This window comes from Aotus nancymaae, unplaced genomic scaffold (genome assembly GCF_030222135.1).
Source record: "Aotus nancymaae isolate 86718 unplaced genomic scaffold, 86718_ANA_hifiasm-v0.15.2.pri h1tg000007l, whole genome shotgun sequence".
NCBI lineage: Eukaryota > Metazoa > Chordata > Mammalia > Primates > Aotidae > Aotus > Aotus nancymaae.
The window spans coordinates 48,803,544-48,824,835 of record NW_026988418.1 but is presented as its reverse complement, the minus strand read 5'-3'; the positions used below and the strand labels follow the sequence as shown (position 1 = coordinate 48,824,835).

At 36.2% G+C, this 21,292-nt stretch overlaps 1 protein-coding gene across 1 annotated transcript in view; it reads left to right on the top strand.

The window, feature by feature from the left end:
- Nucleotides 1-21,292, top strand: part of COL24A1 (collagen type XXIV alpha 1 chain) — a 390,193-nt gene that overhangs the window by 124,043 nt on the left and 244,858 nt on the right. The window contains exons 15-19 of the mRNA XM_064372593.1: nucleotides 7,304-7,357; nucleotides 7,434-7,478; nucleotides 7,727-7,780; nucleotides 8,030-8,083; nucleotides 12,294-12,347. Of these exons, the coding sequence (XP_064228663.1) occupies nucleotides 7,304-7,357; nucleotides 7,434-7,478; nucleotides 7,727-7,780; nucleotides 8,030-8,083; nucleotides 12,294-12,347 (261 nt within the window). The remainder of the gene's footprint in view (nucleotides 1-7,303; nucleotides 7,358-7,433; nucleotides 7,479-7,726; nucleotides 7,781-8,029; nucleotides 8,084-12,293; nucleotides 12,348-21,292) is intronic.

The following is a 21,292-nucleotide window of genomic DNA, read 5'->3' as shown; positions in this document are numbered from 1 at the left end:
GCTTCTGTGTTACTGTCAATAGTGCTGCAATAAACATGGGAGTGCAAATGTCTGTTCAGTATACTGATATCCTTTCTTTCAGTCCTCTTTCCCTTACCTTTAGTTGTCCCAAAGCACAAGGTGACAGCCTGGTCAAAGAAATCACAGCTGGGCATGGTGGCTCATGCCTGTAATCCAAGCATTTTAAGAGGCCAAGGCAGGAGGATTACTTGAGCTTAGGAGTTTGAGACCAGCCTGGGCAAGATGATAAGATCCCAACTCTACAAAAAAAAAAGAAAAAAAAGAAAATTAGCCTGGCCCATTGTGGTAGCGTGGCAGCTCTGGTGGAGCTCCCTCCCTGCCATTTGGTTCCCTTCTGCCAAGTGACTGCAGCCTGCCCCTCAGATCTACATTTGTCCCTTTTCACTTCTTGCAGAGCAAGCCTGGGTTTGCGGGTCTGTTGGAAATGGCCTTTGATGACCAAGGATACTAGTGTGTGCGTGCTATGTCGTGTTCTGTGATGAATGAGAAATGTGGACTTCCAGCTCTTTTGTGAAAATTGAGATGGACCTAAGAAGCAGGTCATCTGGGGTAGGAGTGGTTCAGTGTTGGGGATAGACAGTCATCCAGCCATGCTCCACCAGGCCACCAGTGCACATTTGGCCGGTGATCTTCCAGGTGCATGAGACCTGCTGTTCACTGATTCTCCACCCCAGTTGGTGGCCTCCAAGATGGAAGCAGCACCCCCAGGGCTATGTCTTCAGCATATTACAAATCCTCAGAGTAGAAATTCTTGCTGAGACTCTCTGGGGATGCTTTTCTCACATGGCTTAAAGGGGACACTACTCTAAGCTTTTGACCTTATACCTGTGTAGTAAAAAAGATTTTGGGTTTTTTTTTTTCTTTTGTTCTTGAGAGGGTTGTGTTTTGTTGTTTCCTTTTGTTTTTGTGTTGGCCTTTCCTCTTTGTCTTTTCAGGTAGACCAGATATTTGAAAGGGCAGGTGATGGCTAAAGGTATAATGTGCAGCTTGTTTATATATTATTTGGGAAACTTACCTTGGATAGGAAGTGGAACTGTGGATTCTCCAAGCTGGTGCTGGCACACTCTGCCTTGGCCCTTTCCCTCAGGTTCAGTACCTATTGTTTCTTCTTTCAAATATGTGATTGTGCTAGCTCTTTCCATAGGAAAGAATTCTCCTTACTTAAATAAAAAATTTTTTAAAAAAATAAAGCTGAAAATTTTTTTTTAATTAGCTGAGTGAGGTAGAGCACACCCGTAGTCTCAGCTACTTAGGAAGCTGAAGCAAGAGGATCCCTTGAGCCCAGGAGTTAGAGGCAGCAGTAAGCTATGATCATGCCTCTGCACTCCAGCCTGAGTGATGAAACAAAACCCCATCTCTCTAAAAAAATCAAATAAATAAAAAATAAATAAGTCAGGAGCTCAGTTATTGGAATTGTGGTAAAATTTGAGTCAGCATAAGCTTTAACTTACCAACTTAGGATAACATGACTATGGGATTTAGAGTCAAAGGACCTGTGTGAGTCTGAAACATTTAAACTTTTCTCTAATATCATGGTAAGATTTGAGTAATAGCAATAATAAAATTACTGAGGGTGCCTTGCATTTATTTATTATTTTCAGTGGACTAGCCACAATTGTTAAGTCATTCCATTCTCAGACCAGCCCATGACTACTTAGCTTCTAAGTGTTTGAGCCCAGATTTGAAGCCAGGTGATCTAAATCCAGACTACAGAATTCTGTTGGGCTGTACCACTTCCTTAAAACTTATACTACCCTAAAATGTATATTATCGACCTTACGAGATTTCTTTCGTCTTTTCTGAGAAACTCTGTGTGATGGTGGAACACTATTGACTGTTTTGTTTTTGTTTTCTTCTGAGAACTTAGAATGGTGTTAAACCTGTAAGTATTAGTCAATGTGTAGAGAAAGGAAGTAGGCAAAAGAAGTTAGATTCCAAAGACGCTCTTAATGCAGTTTTTATTTAATCTGTTAGCATGGAGTTGATTAGCTAAAAAGCTTCTGTTATTACTCTCTAGATTAAGACCAAAATTTTTAAATATGGCCCAAGATGTCTAGCCTGGTTTGGTTCTTATCCACATGTTCATGACATACCATTTGTATTATAGCAAAGCTGTTTATTCTCAGATAGCACAAAGCATCTTCGCTACAAGGTCTTTGCACATGTTTGTCTACCTGAAACACTCTACCTCTACTTTTCTGCTTGTTTCTTACTTATCTTAACTGAAAGCAAGTTAATTACTTCCTAGATATAATGGGGATACAGGCATTGGGTAAATACTCCCATTCCAAATATGATAAATTGGCCAAAGCGAAAGGGGCTACAGGCCTCATCAAAGTCCGAAATCCAGTAGAGTAGTCATTAAAATTTAAAGAAATGATCTCAGTTTGACTCCATGTCTCACATCTAGGACACACTGATGCAAGAGGTGGGTTCCCATAGCCTTGAGCAGCACCACCCTGTGGCTTTAAAGGGTACAGACCCCTTCCCCATTGCCTTCACAGGCTGGCATTGAGTGCATGTGGTTTTTCCAGGTGAACGGTACAAGCTGTTGGTGGATCTACCATTCTGGGACCTGGAAGATGGTGGCCCTCTTCTCACAGCTCCACTAGAAAGTGCCCCAGTGGGGAATCTGTGTGGGCATGCTGACCCCACATTTCCCTTCTACACTGTCCTAGCAGAGATCCTCCTTAGGGCATCACCCCTGCAGCAAACTTCTTCCTAGACATCCAGGCATTTCCATACATCCTGTGACATCTAGGCGGAAGTTTTCAAACCTCAATTATTGACTTCTGTGTGCCTGCAGGCTCAACACCACGTGTAAGTTGCCAAGGCTAGAGGCTTGCACCCTCTGAAGCACCAGCCTGAGCTCTGTGTTGGCCCCTTTTAGCCACAGCTGAGATACGGGGCACCAAGTTTGGTGACTGCACAAAGCAGCAAGGCCCTGGGCCTGGCCCAAAAGCCATTTTTCCTCTCAGCCCTCTGGACCTGTGATGGGAGGGGCTGTTGTGAAGACCTCTGACATTCCCTGGAGACATTTTGCCTATTGTCTTGGGGATTAACATTCAACTTCTCATTACTTATGCAAATTTCTACAGCTGACTTGAATTTCTCCTCAGAAAATTGTTTTCTCTTTTCTATTGTATTCTCAGGCTGCAAATTTTCCAACCTTTTTTATGCTTTGCTTCCCTTTTAAACATAAGTTTCAATTCCAAACCATCTCTTTGTGAATGTATAAAACTGAATGCTTTTAAGAGCATCTATGTCACATCTTGAATGCTTTGCTACTTAGAAATTTCTTCTGCCAGATATCCTAAATTATCTCTCTCAAGTTTAAAGTTCCACAGATCTCTAGGGCAGGGGCAAAATGCTGCCATTCTCTTAGCTAAAGCAGAGCAAGAGTCATCTTTATTCTAGTCTCTGATAAGTTTTTCATCTTGCTCTGAGACCACTTCAACCTAGACTTTATTGTCAAAATCACTATCAACATTTTAGTAAAATCCATTCAATAAGTCTCTAGGAAGTTCCAAACTTTCCCATGTCTTCCTCCTTTCTTCTTATGAGCCCTCCAAACTCTTCCAATCCCTGCCTGTTACCCAGTTCCAAAGCTGCTTCCACATTTTCAGTTATCTTTATAGCAGCACCTATTCTCTGCAGCACTAATTTACTTTGTTAGTCTGTTCTCATATCATTAAGAAGAAATACCCAAGACTGGTTAATTTATAAAGGAAAGAGGTTTAATTGACTCACAGTTCTGCATTGCTGAGGAGACCTCAGGAAACTTATAGTCTTGGTGGAAGGCACCTTCTTCAAAGGGTGGCAAGATGGAGTGAGTGTAAGCTGAGGAAATGCCACAGCTTATAAAAACACCATATCTTGTGAGCCTCACTCACTATCACCAGAACAGCATGAAGGAATCCTCCCCCATGATCTGATTATGTCCACCTGGTACTGCCTTTGACATGTGGGGATTATGGAGACTACAATTCAGATGAGATTTTGGGTGGGGACACAGCCAAACCATATCAGATACTAAGAGTCATCTTTGTAATCTTCATCTGTTCTAAATTGATATAGATGGTCCTTTCTACTTTTCAAAGTAGTTTCACATATGTATCTTATGTGCTCCTCAATGAGTTGTAAAGTAGATAAAGCAGTTATTGTTACTTCCATTTTACTTTCATTACTTTTTAAAAATAAAACAATGTGAGGAATTAGCTGAATTAGCTGCTAGGCCTAATAATATGAATAAGTTAAGATTCTTATTTTTGGCAACATTACAATTTAATGGCATAGAAGGAAAAATAAATAGTGTCGTATACTGTGATTACTGCTATAATGGACTAAATGTAAAACCACTGAGAAAAGAACAATTTGTGTTATCTTAGAAAGTCAGAGTAGGCTTCACAAAGGAGATCTTTTGGGGGCTCTATCTTGAAGATTGTATATGAATTGGGGTGGGGGGAAGGGGTTCTTTAGACAGAAAAAATGCTGTGTTCAAATACAAAGAAGATAAGGGGAAAATGAATGTTTTGGAATGGAAAGAGGAGTAATGGGATTGTAGCATAGAAAGTAGGGGGTTGAGAGTAGAATAGAAGGAACTGAGGTTTTGAAAGTAACTGGGAAGGATTATGAAGAATCTTTATATTTCATAGTGAACAGCTTGTCTGCTTGCCCAGAGCAGCAGCCTCTGCTTTATCTCTCAGTTGTTCCTTTCTAGCAGGTATAGTTTCTGCTAAGAGATGATATTGCTTTATCTAAATTATTTCCTTCCATACAGTTGGTCATCATTGTCATATGCTTTCCTAGATTAGTGACAGTGCATATCACATGTGAGTATGATGGGTGTGAGTAAAAATACCAGGTAGAACTCACAGTTCTTTCTACAGTATACTCATATGAACCCTTAATTGGCCAGTGACTGCTCTTTTTAATAAAATAACTTTTCTTTGGATCTATTTCTTTGACTTTAACTCAGAAGTTCTCTGAGGAACTGTGTGGGAGGCTCCTCTGTCTCTGATGCTATATCCCAAACACCCTCAGCAAAGTTCCCTTGCACGAAAGTATTTCTTCTCTCTGTTCCACATTCTCATGGAAGATGAGTTGGTAGGTAGGGAATGCTGAAGGACTTTCAGGTTACCTTTATGGAACTGAGAACTGAATTGCTTTCAGAAAGCTATAGTTTTTCAGAACTAGGATTTCCACTCAGTATGTGACACGCTGTTTCTTGGAAATTTCAATTCCGTAGTATGCAATTTTACTTTATAGTTCCTTATTTTCATATATGCTGATACATACTATTATGTGATTTTTCTTGTTGAGTCACTGAAAAGGAAAAATAAGATATTATACATATAAAGTACATTCATCTGAAGATGCCAGTAATATACTTACTGAAAAAAGTTAAGAATATTATATTATCTATTAAAAAAACGACAACAGGACATAAAGAAAGATTTTCTGTGTGTTTGTAAGATGCTTCTTTCCATACTTACTTGGATTACTTTTTGCATAATTTCCAAACAGAGATTTTTTTGTGTTTTTCTAACCTATCATAAGTTTAAAGCTATGAACTTTGAACAAACGAGCTACTGTAATCATAAGCATAACTTTTCCTATTGACATAATTTGAAACTACAAGCATGATGTATTAATATTACATATCTATTAAGTTGGAAAGTATTACGCTTTGCCTCTAACAGTGTCATGTATTTCAGGATTAAACATGTTGGAAATAATTTATCTTAGCTATATTTCACAGACTTTGAGACTCATCCATGGGATGTCATATTTTCCATTCTGAAATTTATATTATATAAATGTAGACTATTAGAAATGCTGTTATGTTAGGATATCAAGCTCTAGAAATCGCCATTTCAAATTAATCCCTTCAGTATTCATTCTACACTTTATTTCATAACTATTATGTGCCAGTTATTATGTTGGGTCTGAGAAGAAAAAGGATGAAACATGATTCCACTGTCACAAAATGCACAGACTAGTAAGAAAGAAAAAAAAGTACAGTGCCTTGTACTAAGTAGTGTAGTAGGAGGGCATTCTAGAACTGGTAACTGTCTCATCAAAGGTTCTGAACATTGGATAAGGGAGAGCATGTTCAGGAAATGGAAGACAGTCCACTGCAGCCAGAATGTAGGATCTGGGGGAGGGAGAAGTAAAGGGGAAGGGAAATGAGGACAATGGAAGGAAAGGAAACTGAAAAGATTGATGGAAGCCTGATAGAGAGGGCCTAGGATGCTATCCTAAGAAATTAGACTTCTAACTACAAGGGGCATCATTTTTAGCGTTTCACAAATGCAACCTTAAGAGTTCCTTAACATTTGGAAACTAAAAAGAAAAGTGTGAACTAACTTACATTTCCAGTATAAAGAGTGATACGGAAGCCAGGCAAAGAAAGGTAGTGAGAGAAAGAAGGAAAATGAGACCTCAATGACACAGAAATTATAACTGATCCCAAACCACCAAGAAGTGCCATTTTTTTTCAGATTTTTCTTTCATACTCTTATGTTGCTATTGCCCTTTGTCTTCTAAGATGATATATTGCAGGAGTTTTTTCTAAGTCTCTTGCTTGCAAGAGATAATAGTGGTAATGTTTTTAAGGAATTAGAGATTCAATTGAGAACCTTGATGTTACAGATTATGTCTTTTTTCCTCTTTTTTTATTCAACAGTGTCTGGTACATATTGTGCTTAGTAAATATTAAATTACGAATAAACGAGATAAGCCCAGGATAGTAGAGCCTTTTGTTTGCCTCTGTGTTTATCTCTGAAGTTATGATAAATTTTCTCATTCTGCAAATTTGAAATCATAAAATCAAATCAGGATATCTGACATATAGTAACTGCTCAATCAATATTTGCTGAATAAGTGGGTGAATTGAAACTCAAAGAAAATCAAATGAAGTATCTGTTAACTCCTTTCTGGGAGCATGGCACTAAAATACTTTTTAAAGATGTCATCTAGTTGGAGAAATATTGTAAGATGAATGTCATGGACAGTATTATAGGAGCTGAAAGGAGGAAAGAATCTGTGGACTAGACAAATATGAAAATAAGTTTCAGAAAAAATGATGGACTTCACTAAAGCTTGAAAGATTGGTATGATTTATAAATGTGGAGAGGAAAATAAATTGTTGAAGAACATGGCACGTGTAGGAGCTTAGTGAGATGGCTGGTTTGGGTTCATTAATTTATTAATTCTGCCACATTTTCTTTCTAATCCTAATGAATGCTTAATGATGCATTGCTTTCTTACTCCTTTTCAGGGCAGTGTTGGCCCTGTGGGACCAATTGGACCTCCTGGAATTCCTGGCCCAGTGGTATGGTTCCATTTGTATAATGGATATTTCCCTTTAATATCTCTATGATATCACAGAATGTCACCTTTTTTTGTAGGGCCTTTCAGGGAATAAAGGACTACCTGGAATCAAAGGTGATAAGGTGATTTAAATATTAATATTATCATAAAAATAATTTTTATGACATTTGTGTTTTGCTTTTGAGTCAGCACAATTTATGAAATATTTTGTTTTTATTGATGGGGTCTAATTTGTGGTATCAATTATATTAATTTTCCTCAGAAATAAGAAAAATAGAGAAATTATTCTTCTATAATGAATATTTGCTTTCTTACAGTATTGCCATGTTTGTGATACATAAGTATCTTTGCATGAAATTGTGCTTTCTAGGGTGAACAAGGCACTGCAGGAGAGCTAGGAGAACCAGGGTATCCTGGAGACAAGGTAACATTTATACCATTAATTTTATGTAAATATGAAAAAGTGTAAATTCAAAAAAAAGAAGTGCTCATTATTTTATCCATGTATTTTATTAGAATATGGTATCAATACGGTTTTAAGTTCTTGTCTGAAACTTTTTTCTCAATATTTTAGCACACTTTCATGAATATTTTTGGCAGTTTGTAAACAGTGGTATATCTGCCTTTTGTGGTATAATAACTTTCTCTTCTCTCTATTATTCTCTTCTTTTAGGGTGCTGTTGGTTTGCCAGGACCACCAGGGATGAGAGGAAAACCAGGACCTTCAGTAGGTTTGAACTTTTGCTCTGTTCTTTCTGATTGACAGAGTGCATGCCATGGCATGAGTCTTGACGCTGTTGATCTAAGTAGGATATAAGCCTACTGACTTTGCATTTGTCTCCTCAGTTTCAGAACATAGAAAATCTCAGGTTTTCAGTTGACATTCCATAGACTTTTGTACCTCCCTCTACTCCCAACAACAAGCCCAAACCAAGTTTCTAGGAGTTCTAAAGATCTTGGTCTTATTATTCTGCTGAATAATCTATTATAGACAATATTTAAATTAAACAATAGGGTTTTAATCCAGAAAATATAAAGCATCTTAAATAATACTTAACTTTTTGAAAGACCAGTGTTTTTGAGGAAACAGTCTGAAGAAAAGGCAGCATGTTTGCACTCTCTTGTGGGCCCAAATATTCTAAATGCTTTTTTTTTTTTTTTCCTAACCCTTTGACATGAATTAGATGAAAGAAAAAGGTACCTTATATTGCCGTTAACATAAAACTCAAAAAATTATAAATCTAAAGTTAATAATTAAAGCTATTTAAATAAAATGATTTAAATAGCTCTAATTATTAAGTAATTTTATGTTTATTTTATTAAGTTTATTATGTTCCCTCTAACTCTACCCTTCCAGCTCAGGATTGTTAATTTTTTTTAATCTCAGGAAGCAGTATTAAATTATAGAACTTGATTCTTTGTGACTTCTAACAGTAACAGCATTCTATATACATCTTTTAGGAATTATTTAACCCAAAGAACAATTTTAGGCGTCTATTTGATGAAATGTTAGTGGTGACCTTTGCTTATACTAGTTTTTGTGTCCTCGGTTTATTGCCATAAGGGCTTAACTAGTAAGCCATGTACCCTCCCTTGTACCTGTGAGTCTTAGAAACTCCAGAATGCATAAATTGGATCAGGAGAATAGGTCATGAAGCTAACAAACAACTTCTATATTTCAAGGTTGGTTCTAAACCATATAAAGACATTCTGATATTTTCAGTGATTGGCAAAATCAGACCCTAACTTTTTACGTCCTCATTTTTTATAATGTTACAGTTTTCTAGCCCTTGATAATAATATGAGATGATACAATACATGCTCTAAGGGCACTATTAACTAATAAATTATATAAGTATTCTTTTGTGCTTTACAATTAATTTTTTTGAGAAAACTAGAGACAATTATTTTACTTAAGGCAAACCATTTTAGTGTTCCTTACTCTTTGATTAAATTTATGTTTATAACATGTTTATGGGAGTAGAAAAATCACTGGTTTGAGAGACAAAGACATGGATTTCTGGTCCCATCTCTGGCACTTAACCTGCTTGCTATGATCTTGAGCTTTTAACCACCATGGTACCAGTTTCTCATGTTTAAAGTGAAAGTTAGGCCATGTCATGTTTAAGGTTCCTTAGTCCTGTGATTATGATGCTTTTCTCTTTTAGAAATAGTACCTATTATTATTCCTCTAGTGTAAGCTAAAGAAAAGGCAGAGAGCCTATTTCACCTTTAACATATTATCTTAAAACCCTTAATATTTTTTTCCTGAAAGAAGTCACAATAAATGCTAATTATTTTCTTTTAGGGCAGGGAGCAAAGAGTGAGAGTGAGGCTTTTACTTGCTCATTTTACACCTTTCTGTACTATTCTAATAAAGAAAATTAATGTCAGCAGGGATTACTTAAGTAGAGAGATAATTATTTTTTATTTATATAATCAAACTTTTGAAAACTACTTTGGGCTGAAGATAAGGTAGGCATTTATGAATTAAAATTAGTGAGATGGACTTGTCTTTAGTCTCTTGTTGTATTTATTACTTGTTTGTGTCTTTGTTTAATTAAAGAAATGTTTTTAGCGATAGGGCCTCCCTCTGTTGCTGAGGATAGAGTGTAATGGTGCCATCAAAGCTCACTGAAGTCTCCAGTTCTTAGGCTCAAGTGGTCCTTTCACCTGAGCCTCTCAAGTAGCAAGGACTACAGGTGCCCACCACCATGCCAAGCTAATTTAAAAAGTATTTTTTTTAGAAACTGGGTTTTGCTTTGTAGCCCATACTAGTCTCAAACTTCTAGCCTCAAGCTATCCTCTCACCTCAGCCTCCCAGAGTGCGGGATTAGAGGCATGAGCCACTGCACCTGGCTCTATATGTTATTAATAGAAAAACTGTAGATATTTGACCAGGAAACCTTTCCTTGTTATGGAAGGAGACATCTGTTTGATGAAAAGTTACTTGTGCAGAATCAGTTATTATATTAAAAAACAAACTTCCACCCTCAATTATATAAGTTAATACCTATCTAAAATATTTGTTTACTGTCATGAAAAGAATGCCAACATCACAAGGATGTCTTCCCTATTTAATAGATCCTACTTTTGATTTTCTGTTACCTAAGAGGTTGGTGTTACTAACTGATATTGTTTCCAAGTGGATCTAAGTTGTAACATGAAATAATATTTTCAAGATATAAGAAGGAATATCCTGATTTGGAAAGTTGTTACAAGTCTGGAATAGGGAAGCTTTTGCTCTACAAGTCTTTAAAAAAATAAAATAGATAAAACTATCATTCTGAGGTTGTTAGTAAATACTCTTTCCTTGAGCCAGAGAAAACAAACACAACTGTTTTGTCCTATCCATTTTTTAGCTAGAGGCTTTTATCATTTGTAGAGGTTTACTTAATATTAGTCAGTTATCTAAAAGTTACTTAAAATGTCAGCTTTTATAAAGAAAATTGACATTCACAGGAAATTTGCAATTGAAGTTTTACAAAACAAAGAATAATTCTGAAGAACAAATAAAATCATTACATGATTTCTGTTTTTAAATATCTGATTGTCAATCAGCTTTTCTGAAAACAAAGCCCTAGGGTATTTTATCCTCACTGCTTAGAAATTTAGCTTTGTGGTTGGATTTTGCCACTAGAGGGCTCCAATGAGAGCCCCTCGCCCCATCTCTATCTCTTTAAAGAGAGATGCTTGTCATTGGAAGAACTTCAGTATACTGATTCTGACGGATCACAGATTTTGTTTTTGTTTATTTGGAAAGGGAAACTTAAATGAGCCTTTCAATAATATTTCACTGCCTTTCTCTAGATTTGATTGCAGTAGTTGTATTGTGTCCTGTTTTATGTCCAGGTACCTCAGCACTGAGAATGGATAAAGTGCATATGGGAAACTGCTTTAAGTTTTGGAAAATGGGCAATCCCATGTTGTAACTTGCAAGTTTAGGTGATCTGAGGCCTATTTAAATTAAATTTGAAGTTCATATAGAAAATTAATGTGACAGAAATAATGAATTCAGTAGTTTTTCTAATGAAAATGGGTATCATCAGACTACTGACCTCCCCGTTGCATACTTTCATCTCTTGAGAGCATTGCCAGCTTCTCTAGTTTCAGGCTTTATACTTACTTCTCTCTCCTGTCACTTTCTCCTTTAACCCTGATTTCACATCTTTATCATGAATGTCAGAAACTAACTTCAGAGATAAGGAAACTGAATCCTCAAAACTTCAATTAAAGGATGCAAACAATCTAGGAATTCTATGTATGAGCCAGGAAAGCAGCAAGGGTTTGAAGAAAAGGATTAATGCTTGTAAAATTGGTTGACATTTAATGAATACTTCATACGTTAGGCACTGCGTTTAGCACTTTACATAGATTATCTAATTTAACTCTCCAATGACTCTTTGAGAATGTTAGTACTTTTGTTATTATTTCTATTTTATTGATGAGAAAACTTGAGGCTTAGAGAAATTAATCAACAAGGATTTCAATCCAGGTGAGTCTTAATTACTAATTGAGGCCTCTTACAGTATACAGTATCAAAGGGGAAAGGAATTTTCTGAGTCAGCCCTAGGACTATAGTTGTTTATAAAAGCAGTTTCTCATCTAGAATTCCCTATCTTGTTGAGTCCAGCTTTATTGTCTTATCTCTGTGAAACACACATTAAACACACAAATTTTTTTCTTGATTTGAGCACTTGGCTCATTAATGTGTTTATACCACTAACACTTAACAGTGAATGTATGTTAAACCCATAAACATCTTATTTAAAAAGTTTTACAGAAATGATGGTTACAAATTGTTTCTAAAACGTCATTACAACCTTGTTTCACGTAATAATATGATGACTGCTGTTTACTTACCATATGCCTGTTTCTTTTTAAAATTGTGTTTATTAAGTTAATGTTTGTACTTTGATCCTCCTCCCCCATTTTAGGGCCAAACAGGTGACCCAGGACTCCAAGGACCATCTGGCCCTCCAGGACCAGAGGTAAAATATTGGTGGAAAGATAATAAATTTGAAACAAAATGGTGGAACTTAAACTTGTTTGGTGGAACATTAAGAAAGATCATCTTTAAAGTTTATATCTGTGTAAATAGTTTGGACTAAATGTTTTCTCTTATGTCATGAGGTACGCAACAGGGATCCTAAGGAAACAGAAAAATGCATTAGCCATATTTTCGCACTGATTGGGATCACAGCTGATTTATTTGTTCGGCATAGCTATTAATAACAAGTACTTGAGGCTTACAATCAAATTTCAGGACAGAGACTCCACCGAATTATTAATGCAAAATGTTTCCCATTATTATTATCTCCATATATCATTTAAATCTCATACAGTATTCTAAAATAAATACAATTAAGTCTATAGTGCATATATCAAATGCATTTGTATATTCTTTAAAATTTTAATGGTTGATATAGAGTGGCTTTCTTTTCTAGAAGTCTACATAGAACATAAGCTTCTGAGATGAACCATTTGGATTTTTAAAAATCATACTATAAATAAGAACTATGAGTCAATGATATACTACATGGAGATGAAACTTTTGAAGCTCACTCTAGTTTCAAAAATATATGCCTATATTGATATGCATGTACCTGTGTGTGTCCACAAACACACACACAGGCACACACATATCAGTGTACATGCATATTTAATTCAGAGTCAGAGATTCAGCAGAAAGCAGAGAAATTAAATTTGGCATCAGAATAAATAAGTTATAGCAATAATGTCATTGTGTCAGAGTAGTAGGCAGAGTTTCTAAGACTACTATGGTACTGATGCTTTCTCCCTCTCTTTGTAAACCATAAGATCTACTTCTTACTTCACAGCTGTCCTTCGGGGTTGGCTGATTTCTTTAGAAAATGCCTATTCTTACGTACTGTATGATTTTAAAACACATTTGGTATTGATAGTTTAAAAACCTAAAAAGCAGGCTGGGCATGGTGCAATCCCAGCACTTTGGGAGGCTGATGTGAGAGGATTGCCTGGAGTCCGGGAGTTCGAGACCAGCCCTGGCAACTTAGTAAGACCCTGTTGCTACAAAAAAATTTTTTTTAATTAGCCAGGCATGGTGGCTTACACCTGCAGTCCCAGCTACTTGGGAGCCTGAGGTGGGAGGATCACTTGAGCCTGGGGTGGCACCACTGCACTTCAGCCTGGGTGAGAAAGCAAGACCTCGTCTCAAAAAAAAAGAAAAAAAAGAGCCTTCGAAACTACAGTGTACCTAGTTTTATCAATAGAGAAGTAACTGGAAATAAAACACAGTAGTACATCGCAGTCAGCATTCTGATAAGAAAGAAATTGAGTAATTAAAACTTCAGATTAGTATAAGCTTCTCCATATGAGCCTAGAATTTTTATTTTAATCATTTTTAATGAAAGCTTTCCTGGAATGAATAGTATTTACTAGCTTGTCATACTGAGGATACAGAATCTATTTTAATTTTCATTATCTTTAAAGGCTGTTATTATGACTGAATTGCCCTATTATTACTACAGTTACAGATGGTACGTACCCTAGAAAGGGCTGTGTTGCCTCCTTGCTGTCAGTATGGTTTTGCGTCATTTTTCGTCTTTCTCATAAAGCTTGGTTAAAGGATGCATGAGCCATGTTTTGACTTACTACTTGGTCTTCCAAAGATGCTTCTTCATTTCTCTCTTCCCTTTAAAATTTTATAATATCCATCAACACTGAAAACATTGTCTCATTACCTTTGATTTCAACATCACTAATATAAGGTCCTGAGCCCCAGTCTTTTCACAGTACCCGTTCTTCCTCTTCACATGTGTTAACTTTTTTCATGGGAGTAAAAATGTAACCTGTACTCTCAAGAACTGATGCTAGATTCCTTTGGGAAATGGGGCCTAATCCAAGGAACATAACTTTTTCTTGATCATAAAAATATAACACATAAGCAACTATATATGAGACAACACTTTTATCCAAATCCTTCTCAACATTAGGCTTTTAATAAACTTGCAGGTCCAATAATTTTAAATAGTATATTTAGCAGTAAATTAAGCCTGAAAGGTTTCTGCTTGCATAGTGGTTGAATTTTCTCAGGTAAAGGGTCTTATGCATTATGCTAAATTTAGACTTTATCCAGCATGTATTAACCAAAGATATTTAAGCAAGAGAATGGAATTATCAGCCTTGGGCTTTATGCAAGGCAGCAGGGTGAAGGACAAAAGAGAAGGAGGTGGGGAGGGGTGCCAAGGATATGAACTAAAGTATTGAGAAGGATAGTGCAGCAGAGTGGGGAATTGATGATGAGGTCCCATGACAATAGAGAAGAAAGCTTAGAGAATTAGGAAATATAATTCACCACACATAAAACATTCAGTTTAGCTCATTCCAATTGTGAAGGCGAGGAATAAAAGGCAATTTTAACATTTCTTGCTTGAAAAGTTGGGTAGAATGTGAATCATCATTCCAAAAATAGAAAATAAAAGAGGAAGAGGAGGAGAAGGAAGAGATTCAGGGGGGCAGGAAATGTTTTGGCTTTGAATCTTTTAGGTTTGAAAGGCCTTTAGGAGATACAGAAAATTAGTATGATAAGTGTCTTAAAACTATAGGCCTAAAGCTGAGAAAAGTAGACTAAAGATACATATTAGTATAATCATCTGCATAGAGGTATTAGATGAAGCAATGTAATGAATTAAAACAAAGTTTAAAAATACTTCACCTGCAAACTCACCCCTAGAAGACTACATTCCTTGTCTACAGTGCAGTTAAGTTTTAAGTTGATAATAAAAATACAGTAAAATTAATTTTGGTAACTGAAAAAATACATTCCTAGGTAACTTATGGTCTGGAGAGAAGAAACATCACAATGGAAATTAGAAAATATTTAGAAGTGAATGAGAACAAATCACTTTAAAAACTTGAGTGTTGCACCTGAAACAACATTTAGAGAAAAATGTAGATATAAATGCATTTCTCTTGAAAGCAGGGAAGGTACAAAATAAATGAGGTTTTTTTTTTTTTTTTAACAGCGTGTTATGGATTTGTTTAAAAAGAAGAAAGAAGTTTAAAGAGGTCAAATAGGATAGTCTGTTTTCTTAGTCTTGAGACTAAATCTCCTGAGTAAGGGGACTGTGCAGGAGAAAGGAGGTAGAGGAGTTCTGTGAAAAGGAAGTGAGAGAGTGACTGCGGACTAATAAAATAATTTCTGAGTTGTTGGTTAAGGTAATTTTGGGGTAAGCCTTCTTTTTTTGAGATGTAATCTCACTCTGTCACCCATGATGGAGTGCAGTGGTGCCATCTCGACTCACGGCAACCTCTGCCTCCCAGGTTCAAGCGATTCTCCTGCCTCAGCCTCCCAAGTAGCTGGGATTACAGGTGTCCACCACCACACCCAATTAATTTTTGTATTTTTAGTAGAGATGGGATTTTGCTGTGTTGGCTAAGCTGGTCTCAAACTTCTGACATCAGGTGATCTGCCTGCCTTGGCCTCCCAAAATGCTGGGATTACAGGTGTAAGCCAACATGCCCAGCCCAATTTTTGGTTAGTTTGAAATGTAAGAGGCTTGTGCCTGAAATACAGCCACAAAGCTCTGTACATTTTATGGTAAGGAGATCTTAGATTTGAACATGAACTTCCTACTGGCCAAAGGGATGACACATGATCAGTGATATGATTCTTCTCTCTCTTGGATTACAACATATTAATTATTCAAAAGGAGGGTAGCAATTCATTGTATTAAGTCATTTCCATTTTTCAATATAGATGGATGTTATAATGTGAAAGCATAATACAGTAAAAGTAATTCTATTAGGGGCCAAAATGCTAACTTTTGTTAGTAACTAGGTGATAAAAGGTTTAAGTTAATATATCAAAATTACAGAATTTTGGGGTTAGCATTTCCTGAATGAGAATTGAGGATTTCGTCTCAGTACCTTGAGCAAATTACTTCAACTCCCTGGGCCTTTCCTCATCTGTAAAACAGAAATAGCAATAGTACCAATCTCATAAAGTTATTTTCTTACACACGTTAATATGTATAAAACACGTTAGCATGTAGTTAATAGGAAACATTCAATATGTATTAGCTGCCACCATCACCACCACCATAATTGAAGGTGGGACAAATTGTCTAGACCCAAGGCAGAAAAACCTGGCCAGTTCAAGATCAGAAAGAACGCCAGTGTAACTGGAGTGAGCAGAATGAATGAAGAGGAAAGTGGTATACAATGAAGTTGGAAAAGTAGACAGGGGTATATCATGTATGGCCTCATAGAGGGTAATGAGAAGTTTGGATTTGTTTCTAAGTGCAGCAGGAAGCCATGAGAAGCTTTAAATAGGGCAGTGGCATGATCTGATCTAATTTATGCTTTTCAAAGGTTACTCTGGCTGCTGTGTGAACATAAGACTGTGGGGAGAAACAATGCTGAAAGTAGGGAGATGATTTAAGGATATTATTTTACTTATCAAGGCACACCTTGATGGTATCTTACACTGGGGTTGTAAGATTAAAGAACTTATTTGAATGAATACTAATTTTAGTTTTTTATAATAAAACCATGCCAGCTATAGAATAGTGATTTTTCAACCTTAACTGGGCATTACTATCATCTGTAGAATTTTTTTTTCAGGCTGGCATGGTGGCTTATGCTTGTAATCCCAGCACTTTGAGAGGCTACAGTGAGAATATTGTTTGAACCCAGGGGTTCAAGACCAGCCTGGGGCAACATAGTGAGGCTTCATCTCTATTAAAAAGAAAAAAAATACAGATGCCCAGGGCCAATCCCAGAAATGCTGAATCAGAATCACTGGGGGTTGCTCCATAGGTGATTAACAGAAATAATAAAGAACCACATCTTATTTTTCTGTTCTTTATGGCAGCAGAACCTTTATCTAACAGAATGCAAGTGTTTCAAACCAGTAAGGTACAAGATCACAGAAGTCAAAACATTCTCCTTGTTCTCTGCATGGAAATTATCATCTGATTCTGTTTTAGCCACCTGGGAAAATTATTACTACCATTTACAGCAGCATAACACAACACAGAGATAGCATTCTATGAATGTTTTTTCAAAACAAAGTGGTAAAAGAAAGACACTAATATGCTTTGCTGTGAATTTTTTTCCATTCACATTTAATTTGCTTAGGAGCTGGAGCAGAGAAGGAGAGCTGGATTGCCTTTACAGTACAAGGTGACTGTGATTCAAAAACAGAAGTTTTATAGTACTCAGATCATATGTTGGAGCCTGAGATAAGAGTAGGAGAAGGGCAGGTAACTTAGAAGATAGTCTCACAGACAGAAAAAATAATCCAGGTTAGCTCAGTGAACTGATTATATATGTTGACAACATTGTATAGTCATAAAATATCTGGCAGTTGTATTTGTTAATCATTATTATTTCCACTGAGTAATTAGGTTAAATTCTACAAGACTAAAATCAGGGGCTAAGCCTTCCTCAGTAGCTGCCACTGTTAACACTTTGGAATAGTGTAATTGGTGGTAAAGCTGAGTTTATTCATGGATAACTACAAGGTGTAGAAAAATAATTCATACTTCTTCCTTTAAAACCATGTAAGGAAACTCATATTAAAAGTGTACTTATATTAAACAATAATTTTAACTGTATATTTTCTTCTAGAAAAGTTGGAGAAATCATTCTACAAGGCAAACCTATGTAGGACAAGGTTAGATGAGTGTACCACCCTCCCTACTTTTCCTCATCCTCTTACTATTTTTCAGTGTTCTCACCTACCCCCGAGTCATCCAATCTCAGTAGTTTCTGGTTGATCTTTCTTGTGTGTTGTGTATATGTGTATGTTTTGCTTGTTTAAGGGACAGACGTATGTGTATTTCCTTACACTTTTTATTACATAAAAGGTTACATACTATAGATACTTTTTTGCATGCTGCTTATTTTACTTAAAAATATATCCTGGAAATCATAGCACATCAATTCATGGAGCTCTTCTTTATGTAATTTTGTAGCTACATAGTACTTCATTGTGTGGATGTATCGTAGTTTATTCAGTCATTCTCCTACATATGGAAATTTAGTTTATTTCCAGCATTTTGAAATTACAAACACTGCTACAATGAATAAACTTGTGCTTATGTATTTCTGTACAGTTGGAGGTGCATCTTCATGGTGAATTGTTAGAATTGGATTGCTAGGTCAAAAGAAGACATTGTTAGATATTGCCAAATTCCTCTTCAAAAGAATTGCATTCCTATCAGCATTTCTCTAATTATGACACTTCTCTCACCATGAGTGAGACTAAACATCTCTTTATGTTTGATGACTGTTTTATAATCTTTCGTGCAAAATGTCTGTGTTTTTTGCCCATTTTTCTACTAGGCATTTGATCATTTTACTCTAAATGTTTAAGAGTTATTTGTATGTTAGGGAAATCAGCCTTTTACCTTTGATAACTATTGCAAGTATTTTTTTCCCAACATGGAGTTTCGCTCTTGTTGCCTAGGCTGGAGTGCAATGGTGCAATCTCAGCTCACCGCAACCTCCGTCTCCTGGGTTCAAGCGATGCTCCTCCCTCAGCCTCCCGCATAGCTGGGATTACAGGCATGCACCACCATGTCTGGCTAATTTTGTATTTTTAGTAGAGACAAGGTTTCTCCATGTTGGTCAGGCTGATCTTGAACTCCCAACCTCAGGTGATCCACCCGCCTCAGCTTCCCAAAGTGCTGGGATTACAGGTGTGAGCCACCACGCCTGGCCAATCTTTTGACTTTGTTTGTAGTGTTTTTTGACGTGAAACAGCGTTACAATTTTACATAACCAAATTTGTCAATCTTTTAGGAAATTTGGATTTTGAGTCATCACCAAATAATCTTTTCCTATATCAAGATTTTAAAGAAATCACCTATGTTTTCTTCTGATTATTGACTAGTTTCCTTTTTTATATTTAGGTCTCTGATACATTAAAAGTTTTTTTGTGTGTGTGAATGTTGTGATTTCTGTATTTCATTTCACATTTTTCTAAATGGCTACTTAGTTTTCCCAGAATCATTCATTAAACAATCTATCTTTGCTACAGTATCATAGTTTATTTTAAACTATGCTACCTATATCATACACAGTCACACACTGCATGCATCATTTCAGGCAATGATGGACCTCATATATAACCCTAGTCCTGTAAGATTATAACAGAACTGAAAAATTTGTATCACCTGGTGATGTCATATAAAGCCTTTGTAACATCATTAGTCACATGTTTTGTGGTGATGCTGTTATAAACAAACCTACTATGTTTCCAGACATATAAAAGTGTATAGTAATGCCCCGGGCCTTCCCGTTCACTCACTACTCACTTACTGATTCACCCACATCACCTGATCCTACTGGCTCCATCCATGGTGTATGCCCTATACAGGTATACCATTTTTTGTCTTTTATACTACATTTTTGCTGTACCATTTCTATCTTTATATAGATTTAGACATACAAATACCATGTGTTACAATTGCCTACACTATTCAGTACAGTAACATACTATACAGGTTTGTAACCTAGAAGCAGTAGGCTATATACCATGTAGCCTAGGTGTGTAGTAGACTATATTATCTAGGTGTGTGGAAGTATAAGCTATGAGGTTCACACAATGACAAAACTGCCTGGCAAAATATTTCTCAGAACAAATACCCATCATTAAGTGATACATGACTGTACTAAATTTCCACTTCTTGTATCTGTATCTGTACTTTATTTTCTATTCCACCTGAACGGTTGTCTGCTCATGCACAAGTACCACCTTGTTTTAATGACAGAAGCTTTACGGTGTGTTGAGGTGTCTGGAAAGGTTCTAAGTCCTCTGAGCTTTTCTTTTTCAGTGTTTTCTTGGCTACACTTGCATTCTTGTTTTTCCATATAAACCTTAACATCAATCTATCTAGCTTCATTAAAAAATATTGTTAGTATTTTTATTGGTTTCAACTTACACTTATATATTAAGGGAACACTGACATCTTTATGATGTTGACTCAATGTTTTCAAGAACAATGGTTATCTTTCATTTGTTCAGATATATTTTTGTGTTTTTCAGGAGTGTTTTAAATTTTTCTTTAGGTTTTACACATCTTTCGTTAAATTTGTTCTTAAGTATTTTATATATATTTTTGTTATCGTAAATGGGGTTTTCTCTGCCATTATATTCTCTAATAGATTTTTGTTTATGTATCCAAAGACTATTGATTTTTCAATGTTAATTTTATATCCTGTTACCTTAATGGTTTCTTTTTTTAGTTAGTTTACCATTGATCTTCCAGAGTTTTCTCGACATGCTATCATGTAATTTTCAAATAGAGATCATTTTAGTTCTTCTTTCCTACTTTTTAAATCTCTAAGTTAATTCTAATGGCTAATTGCACTGAAATACCTCTAGTACAACGTTAAAGAAGTAGTGAGCATCTGTGCTCTGTTCCTGATGTTAGTGGAAACGTTATAGTGATTCCTCATGATGTAAATGCTGGCATGAAGATTAAAATATTTATATTTTATTATATTAAAGAAATAGGCCGGGGATTGCTTGAGCCCAGGAATTCAAGACTGGCCTGGGCAGCATGGCAAAACACCATCTCTACAAAAAAGTTACAAAATTAGCCTGGCATGGTGGTGTGGACTCATAGTCCCAGCTCCTCAGAAGGCTGAGATGGGAGGAACACTTGAGCCCAGGAGGCACAGGTTTTGGTGAGCTGAGGTTGCACCACTGCACTCCAGCCTGGGTGACAGAGCAAGACCCTGTTGAAAGAAAGAGAGAGAGAGAGATAGAGAAAGAAAGAAAGAGAGAAGGAAGGAAGGAAAGGAGGGAGGGAGGGGAAAGAAAAAAAAGAAAGAAAGAGAAAGAAAGAACAAAAAAGAAATATCTATTAATTTATATTTTCTTGAATGTTTTAAATCAGCAATGAATATTTTGTCAAATATATATACTTGGTTAAAGGCTTTA